Below are 22,295 nucleotides of genomic sequence, written 5' to 3' on the forward strand. Positions count from 1 at the left end.
TAAAGTTGTGTCCTTTTAGTTATTCAAATGTGTTTCTTCCTACATTTTTTGTCGCAAAAAATTTGTTTATAAATAAGATTCTCTAAAAATCATTTTCAATAAAATTAATCAAAGCGAGTTAAAAAGGAATATATATATATATATATATATATATATATATATATATATATATATTACACACTACTAAATAAAATAATAATGTCCTCGTGAGTTTAGCTCAGTTGGTAGTGACAATGCATGAAATATGCAGGGTTCGGGGTTCGAACATCGGCCACCGCAAAAACAAAAAAAAATAATGTTACAAAAAAAATAATGTTGCTTCTTCAAAAAAAATAAATAATGTTGTTGCCCCTAAAAAAAGTGATGCCCTGTACGGCTTACCCATGCTCAGGGCCAACCTCGAATACAACCCTTCCCACATAATTCAAATTTAAAAACTAAATAAATAAAGAAGAATGAAGTTGCCAGCTCTGCTCTTTATTGATGAAACAATCTAAATTTACAAAAATGTAGTTAAATATTCTTTACTTGACAAAAAAATAATCTTCCAATTAAGAACTTTTCAATTACACTTTAACATGCTTCATTTGTTCCACTAAGACTAATTATTAATTAGAATTAGAATGACATGCAAGTTTTCTTGAGAGTGTGTGTGTGTGTGTGATATATCTGCATCTACAACAAATGCCACTATAACTCTTTATTCATGGCCCTTGTCTTCACTTGCCGTATTAAATTCTCCTTTTCTTGTAGAAATTCTTTACTTGACAAAAAAATAATCTTCCAATTAAGAACTTTTCAATTACACTTTAACATGCTTCATTTGTTCCACTAAGACTAATTATTAATTAGAATTAGAATGACATGCAAGTTTTCTTGAGAGTGTGTGTGTGTGTGTGTGTGATATATCTGCATCTACAACAAATGCCACTATAACTCTTTATTCATGGCCCTTGTCTTCACTTGCCGTATTAAATTCTCCTTTTCTTGTAGAAATTGATGAAGAGTTTGAGTTGTATAAGGAGAAGGCATTGTGCATGGAGGTGTATCACTTGGTGACATCACCATGCCCTCAACCATGAAATGTTTCCTTGCACCACGCAAGGAACATGCCATACTTTCAGAACAAATCTCAACTGCTCCTTCTGGTATTTTTGGTTTGAATCTCAAAAGCTTAGCATAACTATTTAATAGATGAAACATGTAATCATAAACAAACTTCATCTTCAAATTATCTATTATGTAGTTGGTTCCTCCTTCTCCAATTTTTTGTGCCTGCAGTTAATATTTACTGGTTAATACGGCAAGTGAAGACAAGGGCCATGAATAAAGAGTTATAGTGGCATTTAAATGTTTTAGGAAAAAAAGATTAGCGAAAGTAATTAACCAGTAAATATTGGCTAGAATGTAATTGAGTCCAATTAAACTAAGGTTATGTTTGTGTATGTAGGAACAAAGTGCATGGTTCAACCTCATTGTGGAACAAAACTTTTTTTTTTAAACTACGTATTCGATCTATGAACAGACTAATCCGAGTGTACCAATCCCACCGCCCACTTGTAGGTGCCCCATTAAAAGCCCGAGCAGGGCTTTGTATGGACTTGACCACTGAAATTGACACTAGAGGGAATCGAAACTGAGATCTTGAGAGAAGCAAACTCCAAGATCTCAAACCAACCACTAGGCCAACCCCAAATTGGTTATTGTGGAAGAAAACAATATTTTTTTTGAAGAAGTTAAATTAGCCCACCTAAATTGGCACCGGAGAGAATCGAACTTGAGACCTCAAGGAGGAGCACACTCCCAGATCCCAAACCAATACCACACTCCCAGAACAAAACTATATTATCAGCTATAAATAATGTTTTTTTTTAATCAAGCTATAAATAATGTGCAACAAAACTAGCATATGTTTAACTTAACACAAAGTATTTTCCTTCTAAATAAATAAATAATTTAGTAGAAAATTGAGAGAGAAGATGATTACTTTGTCAAGGTGAGCATTTCCCCAATCCACTGCAAACTTAATCTCTTCACACATGTTTTTGGCACTGATAGGCCAATAGTGGTGCAAAGGTAGCAAGCTTCTTGTAAAGAAATCATAGTACTTTGGCTCTATGAACATAGTCATGGAGTCACATGCTATTATGTACTTTTCACTCACAGACCATGTTGCCCCTTCTGCATAAATCTTGTACCTTAACATAAAACATGACACATAAATTTCATAGTTAAGCAAATAAAAATCTCAAACATTATGCAGCAAATTTAAAAATGAAATAAAATAATTCAAAAAATTTATGAATTTCGTCTTTGAAAAATTATTTGCATACCTATAGGTACATTGATTTTCCAATTTTGTGTCTTGGAAATTTTTTGATCTCTCCTGTTGCCATTGCTGAGAAGGAGCGAAAAAAAAAATATGAATTTCGTCTTTGAAAAATGGATGCAATTACTCGAAACAAAAGCGAGAGGCATAAGTTTATGTATTTACGATGTCATATATTCGAGCATTCCAATCATGTTCTTCAGTGGCGTTACACTTTTCGAGTTCTTTTCTAATGGGAGATACTGCTGGATTGCCCTTCCAAAATGCATAAGGTATTCTATCCTTCCATTTGACATTCTTGTTGCCTTCTTGTATATTGCGTAATGTTGTTTCCCATGGTCTTATGTGGAGCTCAGCCCTAACAAGAAAAAAAAAATGTAAACTATAAGTTTTGTTTTCCTTTTATTTCACTTTAATTAGATGAAACAACAATGACATAAGTACTTGCATGATAATTATGCTTCCATGCACAAATAATCATAAAAATTCAAGATTTATTAAAAAAATTAATAAAAAAAATACAAAGTTTGTGTTGAAATTATTTATGGTTATGCAATACAAATAATCCAAATTTTAAAATATTATATATTATTTAGTTCATTCTTCTTGTATTTGTGTGCCTGATCATTTTGATTTTAGGTGGTGACCGAGCAAATCTTAACTGCTTCTACACATCAAGATATTATAGTTTTTATTGTAACTAATATGACTTGCTAGTGTTGTACTAAAAAAAAAAAATATGACTTGCTAGTGATGCATTTAATTCCAATTAAAGGGAATAGAAGCTTTACCAACCCCAGAAGGTCCAATCAGGAAAAACAATGTCAATTGTATCTTCATCTCCACAATAATGAAAAATAGGTGGAGGTGACACATTTTCTGGCCCTTGAAATTTTTTCTTGTCCACCACATTTTTATCACCACATTGAAACATTAGCTCTAAATCAGGTATTTTTCCAGGGTATAACCTTAAAAGTTGTAAAATTCCCCATATTGTGAACACATCCCTTGTTTGATAAGATTTTGCATATTTATCTATGTATGCTTTTCCATCCACAACCACAAGCCTAAAATGTGACATGTTTTTTCCTCTTTCAACCATTTCTCTTGTGATTCCTGTTTTCTCCCATGGTTTAAGATCTTCATGGATCCATTTGAAGTAATGTGGACATGATGAGGATGGTGAATCATCATTGAGATGGATTGTTGTTGGGTAGGAAGATGGACAAGTTGAGTTTGAGGTTTCATTGTTGCAATCAAGTGGGAATTGAGGTTGTTGTTTAATGTTGTTGAAGACTTCTATTGTCTTGAAAATAGTAGTGCTTGTTACCTTGGACTGAAAGAACAAAAATAACACCGATTAGATTGATCAATCTCAAGAGAAATGCTAGCAACACTCATTTTTCAATACATACTTAGATTAAGTATATTTTGACAAAAAATGTTGAACTTACAAAATAATTGTTGAAAATTAAAAATTTAAGACTTGACTGAAATGCCACATCAAAAGGTAATGCTAATTTGAATTCAACCTTCGATCTATATATAGGTTACCATACTAATTAATAATCGCAACCATGACGAAATGGAAATAAAGAAATTGTAAATTTTGATGACAATTTTGTTTTTTTGTTTTTTTTTTTTTGGTAAATTTAGAACCTCTTATCTCTATCTCAGGGTTAGCCCGATCCCCACTCTCTGTTGGCCGTGAGATTTTTCAATCTGGTATCTGAAATACCCTCTCAGATTCCCCCAATAATATAATTCATCATTTCAATGGAGTAAAATGTAACATTAATTTTTAACACCTTCACTCTCTCTTCATCAATATGTCACATACTAATGGGAGAATTATGACAATTGAGGGAAAGGAAAGGACAAACCAACCAAGAAAAAGAATGTTAAAGATATGAATGAAGGGATAAAGTGAATAGAAACAAAAACAACCATGACCAAAGTGTTTAACATCTATAACAAGTACACATTTTAAATACACGAATTAATAGATATGTTTTGTGAAATATGATAGACTTACAAGGTCAATTTCCAAGATGAAAGAGCTTGCAACAAATATAATGAGGATGATAATGGAGAAGGCAATCCATCTCGTCATTATGTTCAACACAACTCATAATAGCCTCAGTGAATTGAATATGCGAAAGGTTAGCCTTAGAATTCTACAAGCTAATGGTGTGCCAATTGCATGATGTAACTGTTTTTATTTGTTTATTAGTTATTGGATTATTAAAAATTACTATTTTCAAAGGAAACTAAATATAGAATCTCTCTTTATCTTTCACTATTATCCTAACCCCAATGGTACTAATTGCTATGCATTCTTTATGGTGATATCACGGAGGTTGATTTACATATATATTATCTAAAAAGTTATTTCTAACACTAACATCTATTGAAATAAGTAATGAGGAGATAAATTTTTTTTTGAAGAGACTAAAATGAAATATATTACCACAACAAAAGGTCCTCCTAGCACAAGGTGTGCTAAAATAAGTGATAGATTTTGTTATAGTTTTAAAAACCTAAGGATGAAGAGAGGTTTGTGGGCTCGAAGTCGCATCAAAATACAACAAGCTCTTTATAGACTTATATCGTTTCAGCTTATGCAAAGACTCGACCAAAAGTGGGCTCCAGCCATCTTTGTAATAATAATAAAAAAAGAATCGATTCAAATTAATCAAATTTTAATATAAAAAAAAAAAAGATTCAACTCAAATTAATTAGAATTTAATTTAATTTGTAAATATCCATATTACAAATGAAAAAGTATTATTTTAAAAATAGCTTGGATGTCTCGTGAGCTTAAATCAATTATGAACAATGCATAATATATACAAGGTTTGAGGTACTGTTAGCCAATATATTTTACTAGCTGTAATAAATGTGGTCAAAGTATAGTTGACCTAGATTTAAAGAAGATTCGAACAGAGTGTTGTGTTGAAAGCAAATATGGGTTCGAAGATGGTAGAAGACTTCGATAAGGCAGTTTTCGAAGGTGGTTATCAGCAGTTATTCTTTAAGTCAGTTTTTATTTTAAGTTTGTTTTCAAATAAGTAAAACTGTCGACTTGTGGCAGTTGTAGTTTGAATTTCAAAGAAGTGTAGTTATTTCTAGACTTAGTATAAATAGTAGTTTTTCATAGGAAAAACCGGTCACAATTCCGTCATACAAACTTACACTCAAAGTATCCGTATGGAAGCGAGAAACGAGTCACAAGTTGCAATGTATGAATCTGTGTACCAACCTTTGTTTAATCAATGCAATTTACCCTTTGTTCTTTAAGTGTTCTTGCACTTTACTTTATTAAGTTCGATTGAGTTCAAGTGGATTGAATTCGATTGTTTTTATCATATTTCTTATATTTTTGACATCAAAAACGCAGAATTTCTAACAACAAGAACAAACACAATATGTCCTAAGATTTACTGGTTGATCTTGCAAGTTACCATTTGTAAACCAGCGGTTGTTTACGAAAATCCAACGTAAACAAATTGGCACGCCCAGTGGGACAGTTTGTGTTTTTTGTTTATAGTTTTTGTTAGAATTTCTTTTAATTCTGGTTTGTTTTGTTGTGTATGCAATTAAGAAACAAGAAATTGCTTCTTAATATGACACGCGCTAACAACCAAAAGAAAACAAATCCAACATCTTCAAATGAAGATGTGGATCAAGTGACGGTTGAAGATGATGTTTCATCCCCAGGGAATGTTAGAACATCACAGGCTGTTCCAACCAGTAATACAGTCACTCAAACATCGTCTCAGGCCATGCCTTCGATGGCCACAGTAATTTCTCAAGCCATGCCTTCGATGGTTACCCAAACTTCCCATGATTATCCAAATAATACTTCTATTCAAGGAGTTTGGGATCATAGATCAATGCCATATGGTATGCCATCATCATTGATGCAAGGCTTACAAACTAGTGGTAATATGTTTTCAGAGAATTTAAATGTTTCATTACCACAACTTTTTGGTCCTGGGGTATCTACAACATATAGAAGTCCCCAACAAAATTTAACCAACGCTTCTATGGCTGCCATTAGGCAAACTATGGAAGAAACTAATCATGATATGGTTAATATGATGACCCAACAAATTGGTACTGTCATAAATCCTTTAATTCGAGACACCAACACTAGTTATCAACGGTTGTCTGATCAAATGGAAAGAATTGCCAATTTCTTTGGCGCTCCACCAATCCAAAATAACCCATTGCCTCAAAATCGAAATGTGAGGGCAATTGAAATAATTGCTGATGAACCAGTGGTTCGAAATCATGAAAATATTGTCCAACCACAAGTAATACAACCACAAATTCAGGCAGAACCTGAAAGACAACCCATTTTGGTTAACAGAAACCAAGATGCCGATCAAGTAGTTTTACAAGCCCGTCGGAACAATTTCGATGGTCAGAATAATATAGCAGGTATTGTCGAGGCTTTGTTAGCCCAAAATGGTTTTAATATGGGTTTACATAGACCAAATTTTGTGTCTCCTTTGTCTGAGTATGTTTTAGATGCTGAATTGCCTAGAAATTGGAAAATTCCAAAGTTTACCAAATTTGCTGGAGAAACTGATGAATCTACTGTCGAACACATTGCTAGGTTTCTCGTGGAAGCAGGAAATATTGCAGAAAATGAAAATTTGAGAATGAAATATTTCCCAAGTTCTTTGACAAAAAATGCTTTTACTTGGTTTACAACTTTACCTCCTCATTCAATTTATAGTTGGAACCAATTAGAAAAAGCTTTTCATGAACAATTTTACATGGGTCAATCTAAGATTAGTTTGAAAGAATTGACCAGTGTTCGACGTAAAAGTCATGAGTCAATCGATGATTATCTCAATAGGTTTCGTCTCCTTAAGGCTAGATGTTTTACTTCTGTTCCAGAATATGAATTAGTCGAAATGGCTGCTGGTGGCCTCGATTATTCTGTTCGAAAGAAATTAGATACCCAGTACTTGAGAGACATGGCCCAATTGGCAGACAGAGTTCGACAAGTTGAAAGACTTAAAGCTGAAAAAACTAGAACTCATAACAAATTTTCTAAAAAAGAAAAAATTGCCTATATAGAAACAGGAGATAGTGAACCCGAATTCGATTGGGGTTTAGATATCGTTGAAGACAATGATATAAACCTGGCAGAATTAAAAGACGGACCTCCATATGCTTGTAAAATGTTGAGGCCATCCAATGGAAAAAATCCTGAAGATCCCAAGAGTGACAAATATCCTTCTAAAACTTATACTTTTGATATTACTAAAAGTGAAGAAATTTTTGATCTATTAGTTAATGATGGCATAATATTGGTGCCACCTAATATGAAGTTACCTCCTTTGGAACAAAGGAAGAAAAGAGGATTTTGTAAATTCCATGGTTTTTTAGGTCATAACCTATCTCGATGTACTCGTTTCAGGGATTCTGTACAAAAAGCTCTTGATGAAGGGAGGCTAAAATTCGGAGAAAAACCAAAACAACAAGTGGATGGAGATCCTATGAAAAAGGCAGAGTCCATGTTTGCTGATGTGTCTACCAATGTGGTAGAATCCATGTTTGCTGGTATTTCTATCAATATGGTGGAAATTTCAGATAATATTGATGTAGAAATGGTTACTGAGGACCATCGAATTGAAGAGCCAGTGGTTACTGAAGATCAATTGGCCAAGGAAATGGAGAAAGCATATCCAAAGGCTGAAGAAGATTTGGTTGATTTTTTAAACCGATGTAAAATATCTAACACCCATGCTATGCTTTGTCCTCGATGCAGTGCAGTGTTCGATAAAGAAGCTGCGAAATCAGTTGAAGGATATCAACCTCAAACAAAACGTAAAGGAGGGTGGTTCGAGAACCGTTCTAAGTTTGGCTTTAACAAAAGAGGTGTTCCTTACAAGATGAAAACTTCAGAGAAGTATCAAGTGAAGAACCATAAGAAGACGTTCGTTCCTTCATCGAAGTCTCCTATTGATACTTGGGTTTTCTCTGGAGGCAAGAAAACTGGTCATTCTGCGCCTCCAGCACCACCAACAAAATGGGTAAAAAGAGCTGTCAAAGTTCCAGACCAACCAGAGAGTTCTAATCCTAACAATTATGCTTACAAAAATAATTATAAAGGTAAGAATCCTATGACTAGAACTCAATGGCGCCGTTTTCAACGCCAGAAAAAGGAAGGAGTTTTAAAAGATGTCACTAATGGTGACAAAAGTAAGGGAAAACAACCAATAGTTTTCGAAATGGTTAAAAAACCAGCTACAGAAAGAATTTTCCCTCCATTATCTTCTGCTTTAAACATCCCTAAAGGGGATGATGATATTCTAACTTCTACTTTTTCAGATTCTGAACCAAGTCTTGATATTATATGTGTGGTTTCTGTACTACCAATTGAATATGCACATGATGTATCTTCGAAGGCCAATCATGATGATGAATGTGATTTCACGGAGGAAATGGCTCGTCATAGGCCTCTATGTTATTATGTTATGAATAATGGCTGCATCGAAGATCAACATGCAGTATTCGAGAAACCTGATGATAGCATGAAGCTTCATTTAAAGCCTTTGTTTATTCAAGCTAAATTAAATGGTGTTGGAATTAACAAAGTGTTGGTAGATGGTGGTGCTACTGTTAATCTCTTACCACAATCTTTTCTAAGGAAACTTGGTATTTCTGAATGTGATTTGAAACCACATAATGTAGTGCTCACTAATTATGAGGGATCTACTGGACAATCTCTTGGTGCTATCGAACTAGAATTGGTAGTAGGAAGCATAACCAGAGCAACTGTGTTTTTGGTAGTTCCTTCTAAAGCCAATTTCAATGCATTATTAGGAAGGGAATGGATCCATGCTGTAGGTGCAGTTCCTTCTACAATGCATCAAAGGATTGTGATTTGGAGGAAAGATGGTTTGGTAGAGAATATTGAGGCTGATCAGAGTTATTATTTTAAAGCTGAAGTTGATAATCAAGATATCAACAAAAAGAACTTTGACAAACAGCTTCAATTTATTGCACCATTTATGGAAAATGATGCATCAAGTTCTATGACTAAAGAAGAAAAATTCTTTGTAAAACTTGCACCAGAATGGGGTTTTCGTTGGAAAACTGCATTCGACGATGACTTCGTAGTGGTGAACAACGAAGATTGCCATGAGAAGATACCTGTAAAGGAAAAAGATTTGCTGAAGACAAGAAGTACTTCGTACAAGAGGGTCACTGATGACCAAGGATGTTCAGCAAATGGAATCTCACCAACTAGGTGGGATATCAATAAGTGATCAATGGTTGAGCCCAGCATATGGGAAAAGATTACGGCTTATGTAGCCGAGAAAAACTTCGATTTGGCTGAAACAGCCAAAGAAGAAGAGGTCTTCGATGCTTCAGTGGAAAATAATTCTGATGACATCATTGATGATAAAAAATTAGATTGTATTTATGATGATGAACCTTTGGGTTTTGAAGAAGATCCAATGGGATCTACAATAAAAATGAAGGCCCAAGATCCTCTTGAAGAAGTGGATATAGGAGATGGTTCTGTAAAAAGACCAACATACATAAGTTCAAAGATTCCTAAGAGCTTCAAAGATCGAATTGTGGCGCTTTTGAAAAATTACAAGGATTGCTTTGCTTGGGATTATCATGAAATGCCTGGTTTGAGTAGAAAGGTAGTAGAGTTGCAATTGCCAATCAGGACAGACAAGAAACCAGTGAAGCAAATTCCAAGAAGGTTTGCACCAGAGATTCTACCAAAAATAAAAAAAGAGATCGAAAGACTCCTCAAATGTGGCTTCATCAGACCTGCAAGGTGATTTTTTAGGATTTGTTGTCCATAAAAAGGGCATCGAAATCAATCAAAATAAGACTAAAGCTATAATGGAGGCTAAAGCACCCTCTACCAAAAAAGAGTTGCAGTCTTTATTAGGCAAAATAAATTTCCTCAGAAGATTTATCTCTAATCTCAGTGGCAGAGCGCAAGCATTCTCGTCATTACTTCGATTAAAGAAAGAGGAAACTTTTAGATGGGAGCCTGAACATCAAAAGGCATTTGAAGACATAAAGTCATATTTATCTAATCCTCCTATTCTTTCACCTTTGTTAAAAAACAAAAAGATGAAGTTATATATAGCATCATCTGAAAGAACTATAGGGAGTATGTTAGCACAAGAGGATGAAAATGGTATAGAAAGAGCCATTTATTATCTTAGTAGAGTTTTAAGTGATGTTGAAACAAGATATCATCCTAGTGAGAAACTATGTCTTTGTTTATATTTCTCATGTATGAAACTTAAACATTATATAAAGCCTTTTGATGTTTATGTTTATTCCCATTTCGATATTATTAAGCACATGTTATCTAAACCTATTCTGCATAGTAGAGTTGGTAAATGGGCTTTGGCACTCACAGAATATTCTTTAACTTATCAATCTTTGAAAACTGTGAAAGGCCAAATAGTGGCTGATTTTATTGCTGATCATTCCATTGAAGAACCTGTGACTGGGGGCATCGAAACATTTCCATGGACATTGTATTTCGATGGGTCTAGTCATAAAAATGGTTCTGGAATAGGTATAGTTATTGTTTCACCAACAAATGAGGTAACCAAATATAAATTTCGAATTAGCCAATATTGTTCGAATAATGAGGCAGAATATGAAGCCTTAATAAATGGTTTAGAGATTTTGCTCGGACTGGGGGCAAAATGTTTAATTATTAGAGGTGATTCTGAATTAGTAATAAAGCAAATAACAAAAGAGTATAAATGCCTCAAAGAAACTTTGATAATGTATTACACTATAGTTAATGCATTACTTAAACATTTTGTTCAAATTGAAGTTCAACATGTTCCTAGAGCAGAAAATCAAGAAGCTAATGATTTAGCTCAATTGGCTTCTGGGTACAAACTTTCGAAGGAACAAGAGCAAGAGGTTATTGAAATTAAAACAAAGCGTAATTCGATAGACATTGTGCCTAACAAATTGTTAAGACCAAAACTTGGGGGCATGGAAGCATCTCAAGGATACCTTCAGAGTGCAAAATTTTCTGAAATTTTGGTCATTAACAATTTGGATGATGATGATTGGCGAAAACCCATAGTCAATTTTTTGGAAAATCCAGATGGCACAACTTGTAGAAAAGTCAAATATAGAGCCTTGAGTTATGTGATAATAGGCAATGAATTATTTAAAAAGACTCCAGAAGGAGTTTTACTTAAATGCCTTAGTGAAGCAGAAGCATATTTGGCTGTATCGAATACTCATAGTGGTGCTTGTGGTACACATCAAGCAGGCCATAAAATAAAATGGCTTTTGTTTCGACAAGGTGTTTATTGGCCAACCATGTTAAAAGATTGCATAAACTTTGCTAAAGGTTGTAAAGAATGTCAAGAACATGCTGGAATTCAAAAAGTACCAGCTAGTGAATTACATTCAATAGTAAAACCTTGGCCATTCAGAGGATGGGCTTTAGATGTAATTGGGGAAATTAAACCTAAGTCATCCAAAGGCTACAAATATATTTTGGTTGGAATAGATTATTTCACTAAATGGATAGAAGCTGTTCCACTAAAAGATGTTACTCAAGATGAAGTTATAAACTTCATTCAAAAATTTATTATTTATAGATTTGGCATACCAGAAACTATTACTACAGATCAAGGATCTGTATTCACTGGTCGAAAGATGGTAAAATTTGCTGAAGAAATGGGATATAAATTGTTGACTTCAACACCATATTATGCTCAGGCAAATGGTCAGGTAGAAGCAGCAAATAAGAATTTGATTACTATAATCAAAAGAAAAGCTAGCCAAAAGAAAAAACCCAAAGAATGGCATGAGTTTCTTTATGAAGCTTTATGGGCAGTTCGAACTTCTCCTAAAGAATCTATAAATACTACTCCTTTTCGATTAACATATGGCCATGATGCTGTATTGCCAACAGAAATCTTACTTCAATCTACTCGAATTCAAAGACAAATCGAAATTCCAACAAATCAATATTTGGATATGATGTTGGATGAATTAGTAGATATTGATGAAGAAAGATTGATGGCTTTAGAAGTGCTTACAAAGCAAAAAGAAAGAATAGCAAAAGCCTATAACAAAAGAGTTAAATCGAAATTATTCCTGCAAGGAGACTTAGTTTGGAAAGTCATTTTGCCTATGGATAAAAAGGATCGATGTTTAGGAAAATGGTCTCCTAGTTGGGAAGGACCATGGAAAATTCTAAGAGTTTTTTTCGAATAATGCGTATGAGATCGAGGAACTACAAGAAGATCAGAGAATTCTACGCATAAACGGTAAATATTTGAAAAAATATAAACCGATGTTACAAGAAATTAAAATTACACAAGAGTAATTTGATTCGAAATAAAACTTGGCATTAATTTAAAAATGCCAACTGATGGGCAGGTTACATCGAAATGCTTAAAACGGAAAAACCATTACAAAAGAAAACACAAAGTACTTAAAGACAAAAAAGCATTTAGAAATGGTTTTCACCATTCAGTTACAATCCCAAAGCGATCGAGAAACCAGCGAATTTCTGTATCGAGACGACACCTGAAGCAAGCATTGACCAGGTAGTAGTCATGATCTGGCCCAGGTAGAAGTGAATACCAGCCTCCAATTCTCCCATCTCCTGCACAGTTGTGGTAGTTGTTGCAAAAACGACGCCTAGTAAGCCAAATAGGCATGGGCCTATTCCACCAAGGACAGCGAAATCGATAACTCGAAGTTCCTCCCAAAATGTCGCTTCGAAATTCTGCCAATCGATGTGTCCATGCAAGATCTTTGAAGTCTTCGAGGATGTTTTCTGGCATAGGCATGGAGAGCGCATTGATGAGAAGAAGGTAGTACCTTGCACTCAGAGAGCCAGTGGCATTGATAGCAGTAGTAAGGAGGCGTTTCATTTCTTCAACGTTTGGATTAGCATCCAACATGTGTTGAGTGCTTCGAAGAATACAGAACATGGCGTTGCCATGATTCCAGAGTCTAAGTTTAAAAGCAAACTTAGAATGAGCCACCATAGCATTGTTGTACCATTCATTGGGGTCGTAGAGGAAGTAGAGGACATCATTTCCAAAAGCCCTAGAAACTTCAGAATCCTCACTGATGCGCCAATGCCTGCTATTGGTATGGCGAAAGGCGAAAAGATCTTTCCTGCTTTGAGCAGCAATCTTTGCAGCAATCTTGACTAAAAGATCATCACTCAGATTATCAATGGTGGTCATGATGATTTAAGAAAGAAAAGCTTTGAGTAAGAAGGATTTTTTCAGACGAAGACGAAACAAAGAAAAAGAGTGATTTTTATAAAAGGGAAAATCATATTTATAATGGAGGGAAGTTGAAAGAAGTGGCTCAATCAAACGGTTCTTCTTGCTTTGAAGATGATGACACGTGGGAACGGTTATTCCGATGGCCAATGGTTACTTAACTTTGTAATCTGAGGGAAGTTTTAAAGGTTTTATTTTAAAAGGATTAATTTGTGTTAAAAGGTCATTTATTTGTTTTATTTCTTTTCAACTTCCTAGGCAAGTTTAACTTGTTGGGTTAAACAAAAAAGTTACTTTTTTGTTTCCTCATCATTAAAATGTCTTGGAAATTGTTCCAATCTTATTTGGATTTAAATAAAATTTAAATTCGATACAAGAAAATAAGAAAGGAATTTCGATGATTGAAAAGAAATTGTCGTTCGAAATAGAAAATGGTCCACAGATTGTTATAAAGACATTACAGACCAAGATATTCGATAAGGCTGAAATAAAATAAAAGTCTTAGAGAATAAAATAGAAACAGAACTAAATCTCAAATGATGAGATGAGTTTCTCAATTTGGCTTTTGTATTCAGCCAGTTGGGTATCGAGAGCATGGTTGTCATTTGCAAGTTGAGCAATGGTAGACTCTAGTTCCTTGGAGAGCTTGAATTTGTTAACAGCTTCATTGGCTTCTCGATTTCTGGCTTCATCCTTAGCCAAAATTTCAGCTTTCTGAGCTTCCAGTTCTTTAATCTTGGCATCGATGTCAACCACTTGCTGCTTCGCATTGTTTCTTTCTTGCTGAAGAGTTTTAAATTTCTCTTGGAAGGATGACAGTTCGATCACAATTTGATCATGATGCGCTTTCTTCTCTGCCATCTGAGCTTGACCAGTTTTCCTCTTCTGGAAATTTTGATTAGCACTCTCCAACATTGGTTCAAGATAATTAAACAGGTTTCGAAACTTCCAACCAGTTGGGAGAGCACCAAGTTTTTCAAATAAACTCTTGATTTCAGCAAGAGTTCCAGCATCCTTTTCAATCAACTCTAGCAAGTTGGCTTCGATGATCTTCTTTTGAAATTCTGCTAGCAGGTTGTTCTTTGAAGTCTCAGAGGGATTTCCCTTGGATGAATCAGAAGTTTGGCCAGTGCTAGTTGAGAAAAGAGTATTACTCTTAGCTATCAAGGCAAAGGCATTGAAAGGATCATCTTTGGCCAATCGATCGATTTCTTCCAGATCGATCATAGGGGCATCTTGTTGAGCAATCATCTCTGCATCACCAGGAGCATCTTGTTGAGTAGTTATGTTTGTATCTTCAGTAGCAAAGTTCGATACATTATCTCCAAGGGTGGGTGCAGAATGAGATTGGTCATTGTTGAGTGATTCATCATTTACCAAGTCATCAGTGGGTGTTTCTGCCTGTTGTTGTTGAGGAGGATCCACTTTAAGACCTTCTGGACTGCTAGCATCATCATGCTCATCCTCTTTGTCTTCAGCAATTGGTGAAGTGGTCTTCGAAGAAGGAAGAACTTGCCCATGTTGTGATGGTTTAGTTTGTTCTTGTTCGATACCCTAAAAAGAATAAGATAGATGCTTAAAAAACAAGACATTTAGAGATATTTCGTATAAAATATGGTTTCGATAAAATACCTTCGAACCATTATCACCAACATGTGAATGAGCACTAGAATGAGAAGTCTTTCGACGACGTTTGAATGGTTTAGATGGTGAGATGGGGGGAGAACTTTCAGAAGCTTCCACTTCGACTTCCTTTTCTTGGACAAGTGATATTTGTTCTTGTTTTCTTTTCCTTCTTCCTTCAGTATGGACATTGGGAAGTGTTACTTTGGAAGCTTCGATCTGTTCTTTAGTTATCTCCACCTCACTATCATCATCAGAGAGATCGACAGTTGCTTGTTATTTCTTGCTCTTCGATCTAGAATGTCCTTTTGATGAAGTTGTTTTCACTTTGGGTTCCTTTGATTTAGGAGGTTCCTTCGATGCAGCCTCAGATTTCTTCGATTCAACTTCTTTAGTTTGGGAAGCTTTCTTTTTCTTCTTGTCAGACTTGCTTTTCGAAGTGTTCTGGGTGCTGGCATCATCGAGCTTTGCTTCTCCTGGAGTTAAAGGCAAAGCTGAAATATGTGATTATACAGATAAGTACTATTTCTTTTAACAATAGTATTAATGTGTTTTAGCGAAAGAAAAAATCATACCCATGATACTGGGAGTTTCGATTCGAACTTGGGATAATTCATAGCCAAGTTCACCATTATATTGGTATAAATTGCATTTAGCATAGGTTACTAAATTATTTTGTGGGAATTTGAAATTATAAAGTAACCATTTTGGGTATGGTGGCCTGAAGGCCAAAGCAAGATTACAAGATGGAAGTCTTGCTAGTCTCATTTTCTTTTCTAAAACATAAAGATATTTATTGGGTGTTCCAGGGGGAAAAATTGTTTCTGAAATTTTCTCTCGAACTTTATCTCTCAGAGTTTGAGCAGCATAATATACTGTCCTCTTTGGATGTAAAGGGTCATATGTTGTTTGATAATATCTTTGAAATTGCTGAATTTCTTTAATGTGCATACCTCTAGTCTTCTTGTCTTTGTTCTGCAAAGTGTGAAAAGTACTGGTCAGTTGAGGCAGCAATTCATCGGGATTCCCTCGATTGGATTGGCGTATGTAATAATTTCGCCACCATCGAAAGAATGCTTCAGAGCATGCAAATGATGTTGAGAAATATGTAGGCTCGAACACAGTTGTTCTCTTGGCTTGAATTATGGATTTCCACACAGGTTCGATCAGAGGAATTTTCCATTCACTTATACTTTTGAACAAGGAGCTGGGTTTTGATTGAACCATACCAAACTGTCTAGCTACATGGTTAGGTTGATAACCATATACTCCATAAGGGCTACCAGGTGTAAGTCTGCTAGATAGATAGGTAGGGGTCAAATAAGCTTCCCATATAGCATTGATTTCTGTTTTATTGGCTTTTTTCGAAGTAGTGGGAAAGTCCTCTTTGAACCAGTTAGGTCCATATTTCCTAGTGGTAAATGGTGCCATCATAGGGGTGAAAATGGGACAATCAAGCAGGGTTGTATAAGCATTTTCAAAAAGTTGTTGTGAAGACTTGTTCCCATCGGGGTGAAACATAGCTAAGCCTATACCTTCAGTGGTCTTGTCTGAGTATGCTGATGTGTAAGAGGAAGGTAGGATCGAAGCAAGTTTTGATCCAAAAATGGCTAAAAGCCATAGTTGAAACAACCATATGGGTCCTGATACAACTAAATTTCCACCAGTTTGGGGATAATCTCTAAGATTATTAGTTGTTTGGTTAAGGGTTTCATATAAAGAACCTAGAATCAGTTTGCTTAAACAGATATCTGTTCCTTCATGCAACTGACTAGCTAGACACATGAATTTCTTAGGGACTTGTACTGACCTCGAGCAAAAAACATGCATAGATAACCAGTAGGTCAAAAAAGCTACATGTTCATCTGCAGATACTTCAGCACATTCGGTATCATGGTTGTTAGCTATAAATAAACCATAGGCAGGGCTATCGAAATTTACTGAGTATTGAGAAGTGGTAACATCTGGATTAAAGGTGTATCCAGTTGGTTTTAAGCTAGTAAGGCCAGCCACATCTAAAAGGGTAGGAGTGAGCATTCCACATTTCAAGTGAAGGCTGTTGTTCGATAGGTTCCAAAAATGTAAAGCAGCAAATATCAATTCATTATGGTATTTTGGACCATATCGAGATATTTGGATGAGATCAAAAATCCCTTTCTCCTTCCAGAACTGTCCCTTTTGTTTTTGAACTTTGTCTAACCAAGCAATATATTCTGGATAAGTTTTTGGTTCAGTCCTAATTTTGGATTTTACAAAACTTAGGTCAAAAGGACCTTTTGTGAAAATTAAAGGAGGTTGAGTTTCAATGCATGGGAAAAGAGAATTAATCTCTGGAGTTTCAGGTTCTAGAGAAATGGGGCCTAAAAATGCATGTGGAGTATCAGTACAAGGGATGATTACCTGGGTTTTCCAGATAGCTTTTTCAGCTTCATTGATCTCTGGTTCGTTCATAAAAGCAGGAGCAGCACTGGCGATTTCTTTAGTAAAATCAATGGGTTCTTCGCGATTCACATGAGAAGTTCCTGCTGCGTTCGTCATTGTTTAAGTATTTTTGTGAGAATTTGATGAATAGTTCGTGTGTAAAGATAGGAGTTGCAGAAAATTTAAAGTTTTTTCTTCGAGAGAACTTTTGGCGGAGAAGAGGAACAGTGAAAGTGAAAATGAAATGGTGAAAAGTGAAAAGAGTAAAGGTGAGTTTGCTTTTATATGGACTTTTGATCATGACACATGTCAAGATCTTATTTTGACAGTTTTACCATTAAAGTGTTGTCTTTTCCAATGTTAGAGAACGTGGCCCACTAACTAAGATTGTGGGGTCAGTATTTAAAGGAAATTTGAATTAGTTTTGAATTAAATACTGACATCATTCATTTCGGTGGAGAATGTTAGTTTTTTTTTCAAAAACGTCTTTTTCTTCTTCGATGAAATCGAAAATGGCGTTTCTGGGGGGCAATTTGTTAGCCAATATATTTTACTAGCTGTAATAAATGTGGTCAAAGTATAGTTGACCTAGATTTAAAGAAGATTCGAACAGAGTGTTGTGTTGAAAGCAAATATGGGTTCGAAGATGGTAGAAGACTTCGATAAGGCAGTTTTCGAAGGTGGTTATCAGCAGTTATTCTTTAAGTCAGTTTTTATTTTAAGTTTGTTTTCAAATAAGTAAAACTGTCGACTTGTGGCAGTTGTAGTTTGAATTTCAAAGAAGTGTAGTTATTTCTAGACTTAGTATAAATAGTAGTTTTTCATAGGAAAAACAGGTCACAATTCCGTCATACAAACTTACACTCAAAGTATCCGTATGGAAGCGAGAAACGAGTCACAAGTTGCAATGTATGAATCTGTGTACCAACCTTTGTTTAATCAATGCAATTTACCCTTTGTTCTTTAAGTGTTCTTGCACTTTACTTTATTAAGTTCGATTGAGTTCAAGTGGATTGAATTCGATTGTTTTTATCATATTTCTTATATTTTTGACATCAAAAACGCAGAATTTCTAACAACAAGAACAAACACAATATGTCCTAAGATTTACTGGTTGATCTTGCAAGTTACCATTTGTAAACCAGCGGTTGTTTACGAAAATCCAACGTAAACAGGTACAAACCCCGGCCACCGCCAAATAAACAACTTGGCTCCCTTTATATAAGCCAAATAATAATAATTGTACTAATAGAAAACGCTTACCTAAATCAAACCAAAAAAAAAAAAAAAAAGAGATGAGATGACCTAAATATGTGCCAAGCACACATCCTAACTTCAATATAGTTTGGTCATAAACAATACTACTCCCTCCGTCCCATTTTAAATGACTTACATTAAAAATGTGGACTATTCACATATACTTTGACTATATTTTTCTACTAATACACAAGAACAAATTAGAGCAGATGAGATGTTGTTCAATTTGTCTCGACGAATACTTTCAAAATATCAAATTTTCATAATTTTTTTAATATATTATTCAAAATATTTAAGCTCAAAAGTATGCATTGACATGTGTAATATGATCAACTGTGTCATGTATTATGGGACGGAGGGTGTAGTACTTTATTTCAAACTCAATCCTCAACCAAATAATTTTTCATCAAAAACAAAATCATAACCAAATAATTTTAGAAATTCAATCATGTTTAAAATTTCTTTTGTCAAATGCTCGTCCGACACATGTTAAATTATATTTGCAAACATTGGTCTATAACTAAAGGGGTTTTGTTATGCAAACATTGGTACACAATCAAAAAGTGATGACTGATTGTTGCTGCCAACCATTTATTCCTCATGATGTTTTCCTCTACACATCTACTGCTTTGCATCATGTACCATTGCTGCAACACCAAACTCCAACATTATTTCCTTGCTTTTCTAGATTTAGTACTCTAATTGTCATCCTTCAATCGACGGCCAACGCCGCGACTAACACCATAGACATGTGCTCCTTTTTTAGGCCGATCGCCGTAGTGTTTTACCCATTCGTCTCGCCATCATAGCTCTAATTTCCAACAATTTTCATATAGCTATGCAAACACTTAAATTATTATGTACTATAGTGTCATCTATTTTTTGTATAACTGTTTTACTCTTCACAAATGAATTCTTGCATGTAAAAAACATGGGATGGTCGCGCTATTATTTTAGGTATGATTGAAAGTCATAATAAATTGTTTACTATTTTCTTCAAAGCTCAATATTTTATAGTTATCAAGAAGGAATGAGAAATGAACAAACAAAACAGTTTAAAACTAAGTCATTAATCTGAGACTTTGAAATGAATACATTTCAAGATCTTAAACAAACATCATCTTACCAGGTTAAGTGAGTTATTTATTTATTTATTTGTTTTATTCCCTTTCTTAATATGTTTTTTGTTGCATGCCCAAAGTTGACTCGTACAAAAACTAAAGCAGTCCATCTTAAGAGAAATGTAAAGTATCCCCAAAATATTATATACAAACGTTCCAATAGTTTGGTTTATTCCCAACCTCTTACATGTTATTGTTCCTTTGACTTACTTTGACTTTTTCAACTAGATATATAAACGAGTTGAATTATACATGAATTAATTTATTTATATTAGGTGATGAAATAATTAGTACTTGTTCAATATTTGATAAATTAATTTGTTTAATTAATAAACAAATTAAAGATTGAGTTTGCTTAAATGAGCCAAATTCAAGTCATACAAGTTTGATGTTAACTACATGTCGAAGTGACCTTAGTGCACATATACCAAATAAAACCTTAGTGCACATATACCAAAAAAAAAAAAACTTTTGTATGATTTATTGTGTGTTCTCACTCTAGTTTTAACTTCTTCTTTTTTATAGTGTTCCAGTATAAGCAATCTTAATACTGTGAGTATGTTTGGATAAGAGAACTTAAGAGGTAAAGTATTTTTACAGAGTAATTAAAACATATAGCAATATAAAAAAAAAAATTGTTTCAGTATTAAATGTGTAAAAATATCAGAATGATCGAATCTATGTAGTAATTTCTTTAAAACTATAAAATGATATTTTCCTTACTGGACAAGAAATTAATTCAATCATTCATACCAACATAACTTAATTGTTCAAACCAACAAGTGAGTGTGTGTGAGAGAGAGACAAACAAAATTTGAGTTAGTACTTCCAAAAAAATCAGGAAGCAACTAGCAAATCATCAGAAGCTATAAACTAAAGGAAAATTAAATTGATGAAAAAAGAGCATGATTAAGAAGATGATTAAGAGATAGCATATGACTTACAAGGTCAATCCAATGGATGATCAAAGTGCTTAGAGCAAAGAAAAACAAGAAGATGAAGGATAATAAGGCTGAAGTTGAAACCCATCTTTTTGTTTTGTTGTATGCTTGATGAAAGCTTTGACTATTGGCCATAGATAGAGAGTTCCACTTCCACCCAAACTTATGTTAATTTATACATTGTTAAGACTAAATATATGCACCAACTACCTCAGATAATGGATCTTGACCATATTTTTATTTTATTAATCAAGGTTCAAAGCTTGCTTACGAACGACTTGGAGAGCGTGAAATAGTTTTTTTTTTTTTTAATGCATAATATAGTATAGTTTAAACATGTATGTTATATGGTGTTTAATTACATGCAATTTGGTTTAAGAAAAATTAGGCTACGGACTAAGTGCCAAATGGATTTCATTTTTATTAAAGATAAAAGGTTTGATTTTCTTTTTTTTGGGTACAGTGAAAGGTTTAATTTTTTTTTTTTTTTTGAGGGAAGTGAAAGATTTAATATCAGTTGTATTATTTGCACGCATAATATATACGTAGGAGCCCAAACCAACATTGTTGAATTTTTCCCCTAAAAAAAACATTCTTGAATTTTTAAATACATAATTTTGTTTTGAAGAATTTTAAATACATAAATTATAGATTATACATACATGTATATTTTTTTTTGAAGGAACATACATGTATATATTTTTTTTTTTGACAAGTATACATGTATATATTTATTCTCCCTAAAAAAAATGTATACACATGTATATATGAATGAGTGCCTATATATACATAATTTTTTTTTGTGTAAAACAAATATCATAATCCTTAAGTAGTAGTATCACTTGCAGGGCAAAGTTTTTTTAAGCGTTGAGATAATTGTTAATTTATGTAAGTACGACTCAGATAATAAAAGACAACATTTAATTTGATGGGGTTCGAGTTTGTACTTGCAATTCTCCACTTTAAGTAATAGTGTGTTTTTTGCCGCTAAACTTATTGCAATTAAAACGAAAAAATATAATAAACTTATGTTATTTTAAACGCTCTTAGCTTTATAATTTTTTGTTTAACTATCGTATGAAACATAAATTATAGCCTTTTCCCTCAAAAAGAAAAAACTTATAGCCTTTGTGATCTAATTTATGGATGACTGCTTTTTTAAAATAAGTTAAATTCCAACTTTGGTCACTGGTGTCTTATGCTTTTTTTTTTTTTTTGGTTCTATTTTTGTCATTCATAAGTTATAAACATTAAACACTTTAGTCCTTTAAGTTTACATTTTAGTCTCTTAAATTACAAATAGTAGACATTGAAGAAA

The 22,295-nt window shown here is 33.9% G+C and overlaps 2 protein-coding genes across 3 annotated transcripts; both read right to left on the reverse strand.

Moving 5' to 3' along the window:
• Window positions 1–456: 456 nt before the first annotated feature.
• On the reverse strand, window positions 457–21,142 carry LOC146897782 (uncharacterized). 2 transcript variants are annotated; one of them, XM_085734780.1, is made up of 6 exons: window positions 20,981–21,142; window positions 3,121–3,665; window positions 2,495–2,687; window positions 2,334–2,398; window positions 1,988–2,198; window positions 457–1,275 (listed from the first exon to the last, which is right to left on the reverse strand). In XM_085734780.1, the coding sequence occupies exons 1-6, from the start codon at window positions 21,110–21,112 to the stop codon at window positions 931–933; spliced, it is 1,491 nt and encodes a 496-aa protein (XP_085590906.1). In that variant the 5' UTR covers window positions 21,113–21,142; the 3' UTR covers window positions 457–930. The 2 variants fall into 2 exon arrangements, with proteins under 2 accessions (XP_085590906.1, XP_085590907.1); XM_085734781.1 differs by lacking the exon at window positions 20,981–21,142 and adding an exon at window positions 4,365–5,195.
• Window positions 14,016–15,715, reverse strand: LOC146897783 (uncharacterized). Its single transcript, XM_085734783.1, has 2 exons — window positions 15,247–15,715; window positions 14,016–15,168 (listed from the first exon to the last, which is right to left on the reverse strand). Exon 2 carries the CDS (start codon window positions 14,863–14,865, stop codon window positions 14,140–14,142), a length of 726 nt encoding a protein of 241 aa, XP_085590909.1. The 5' UTR covers window positions 14,866–15,168; window positions 15,247–15,715; the 3' UTR covers window positions 14,016–14,139.
• Window positions 21,143–22,295: the final 1,153 nt, after the last annotated feature.

The sequence above is a fragment of the Medicago sativa genome, chromosome 8 (assembly GCF_051527215.1).
Source record: "Medicago sativa cultivar Bolivia chromosome 8, Bolivia_mono, whole genome shotgun sequence".
Classification (NCBI taxonomy): Eukaryota; Viridiplantae; Streptophyta; class Magnoliopsida; order Fabales; family Fabaceae; genus Medicago; species Medicago sativa.

Coding starts and splice junctions, on each gene's coding strand:
- LOC146897783 (XM_085734783.1), bottom strand. CDS start 14,865: ATGATTGCTCAACAAGATGCCCCTATGATCGATCTGGAAGAAATCGAT.
- LOC146897782 (XM_085734780.1), bottom strand. CDS start 21,112: ATGGCCAATAGTCAAAGCTTTCATCAAGCATACAACAAAACAAAAAGA. Junction 3,666..20,980: donor TCATCCATTGGATTGACCTT/GTAAGTCATATG, acceptor TTGTTCTTTCAG/TCCAAGGTAACAAGCACTAC. Junction 2,688..3,120: donor GATTGGACCTTCTGGGGTTG/GTAAAGCTTCTA, acceptor TTTTCTTGTTAG/GGCTGAGCTCCACATAAGAC.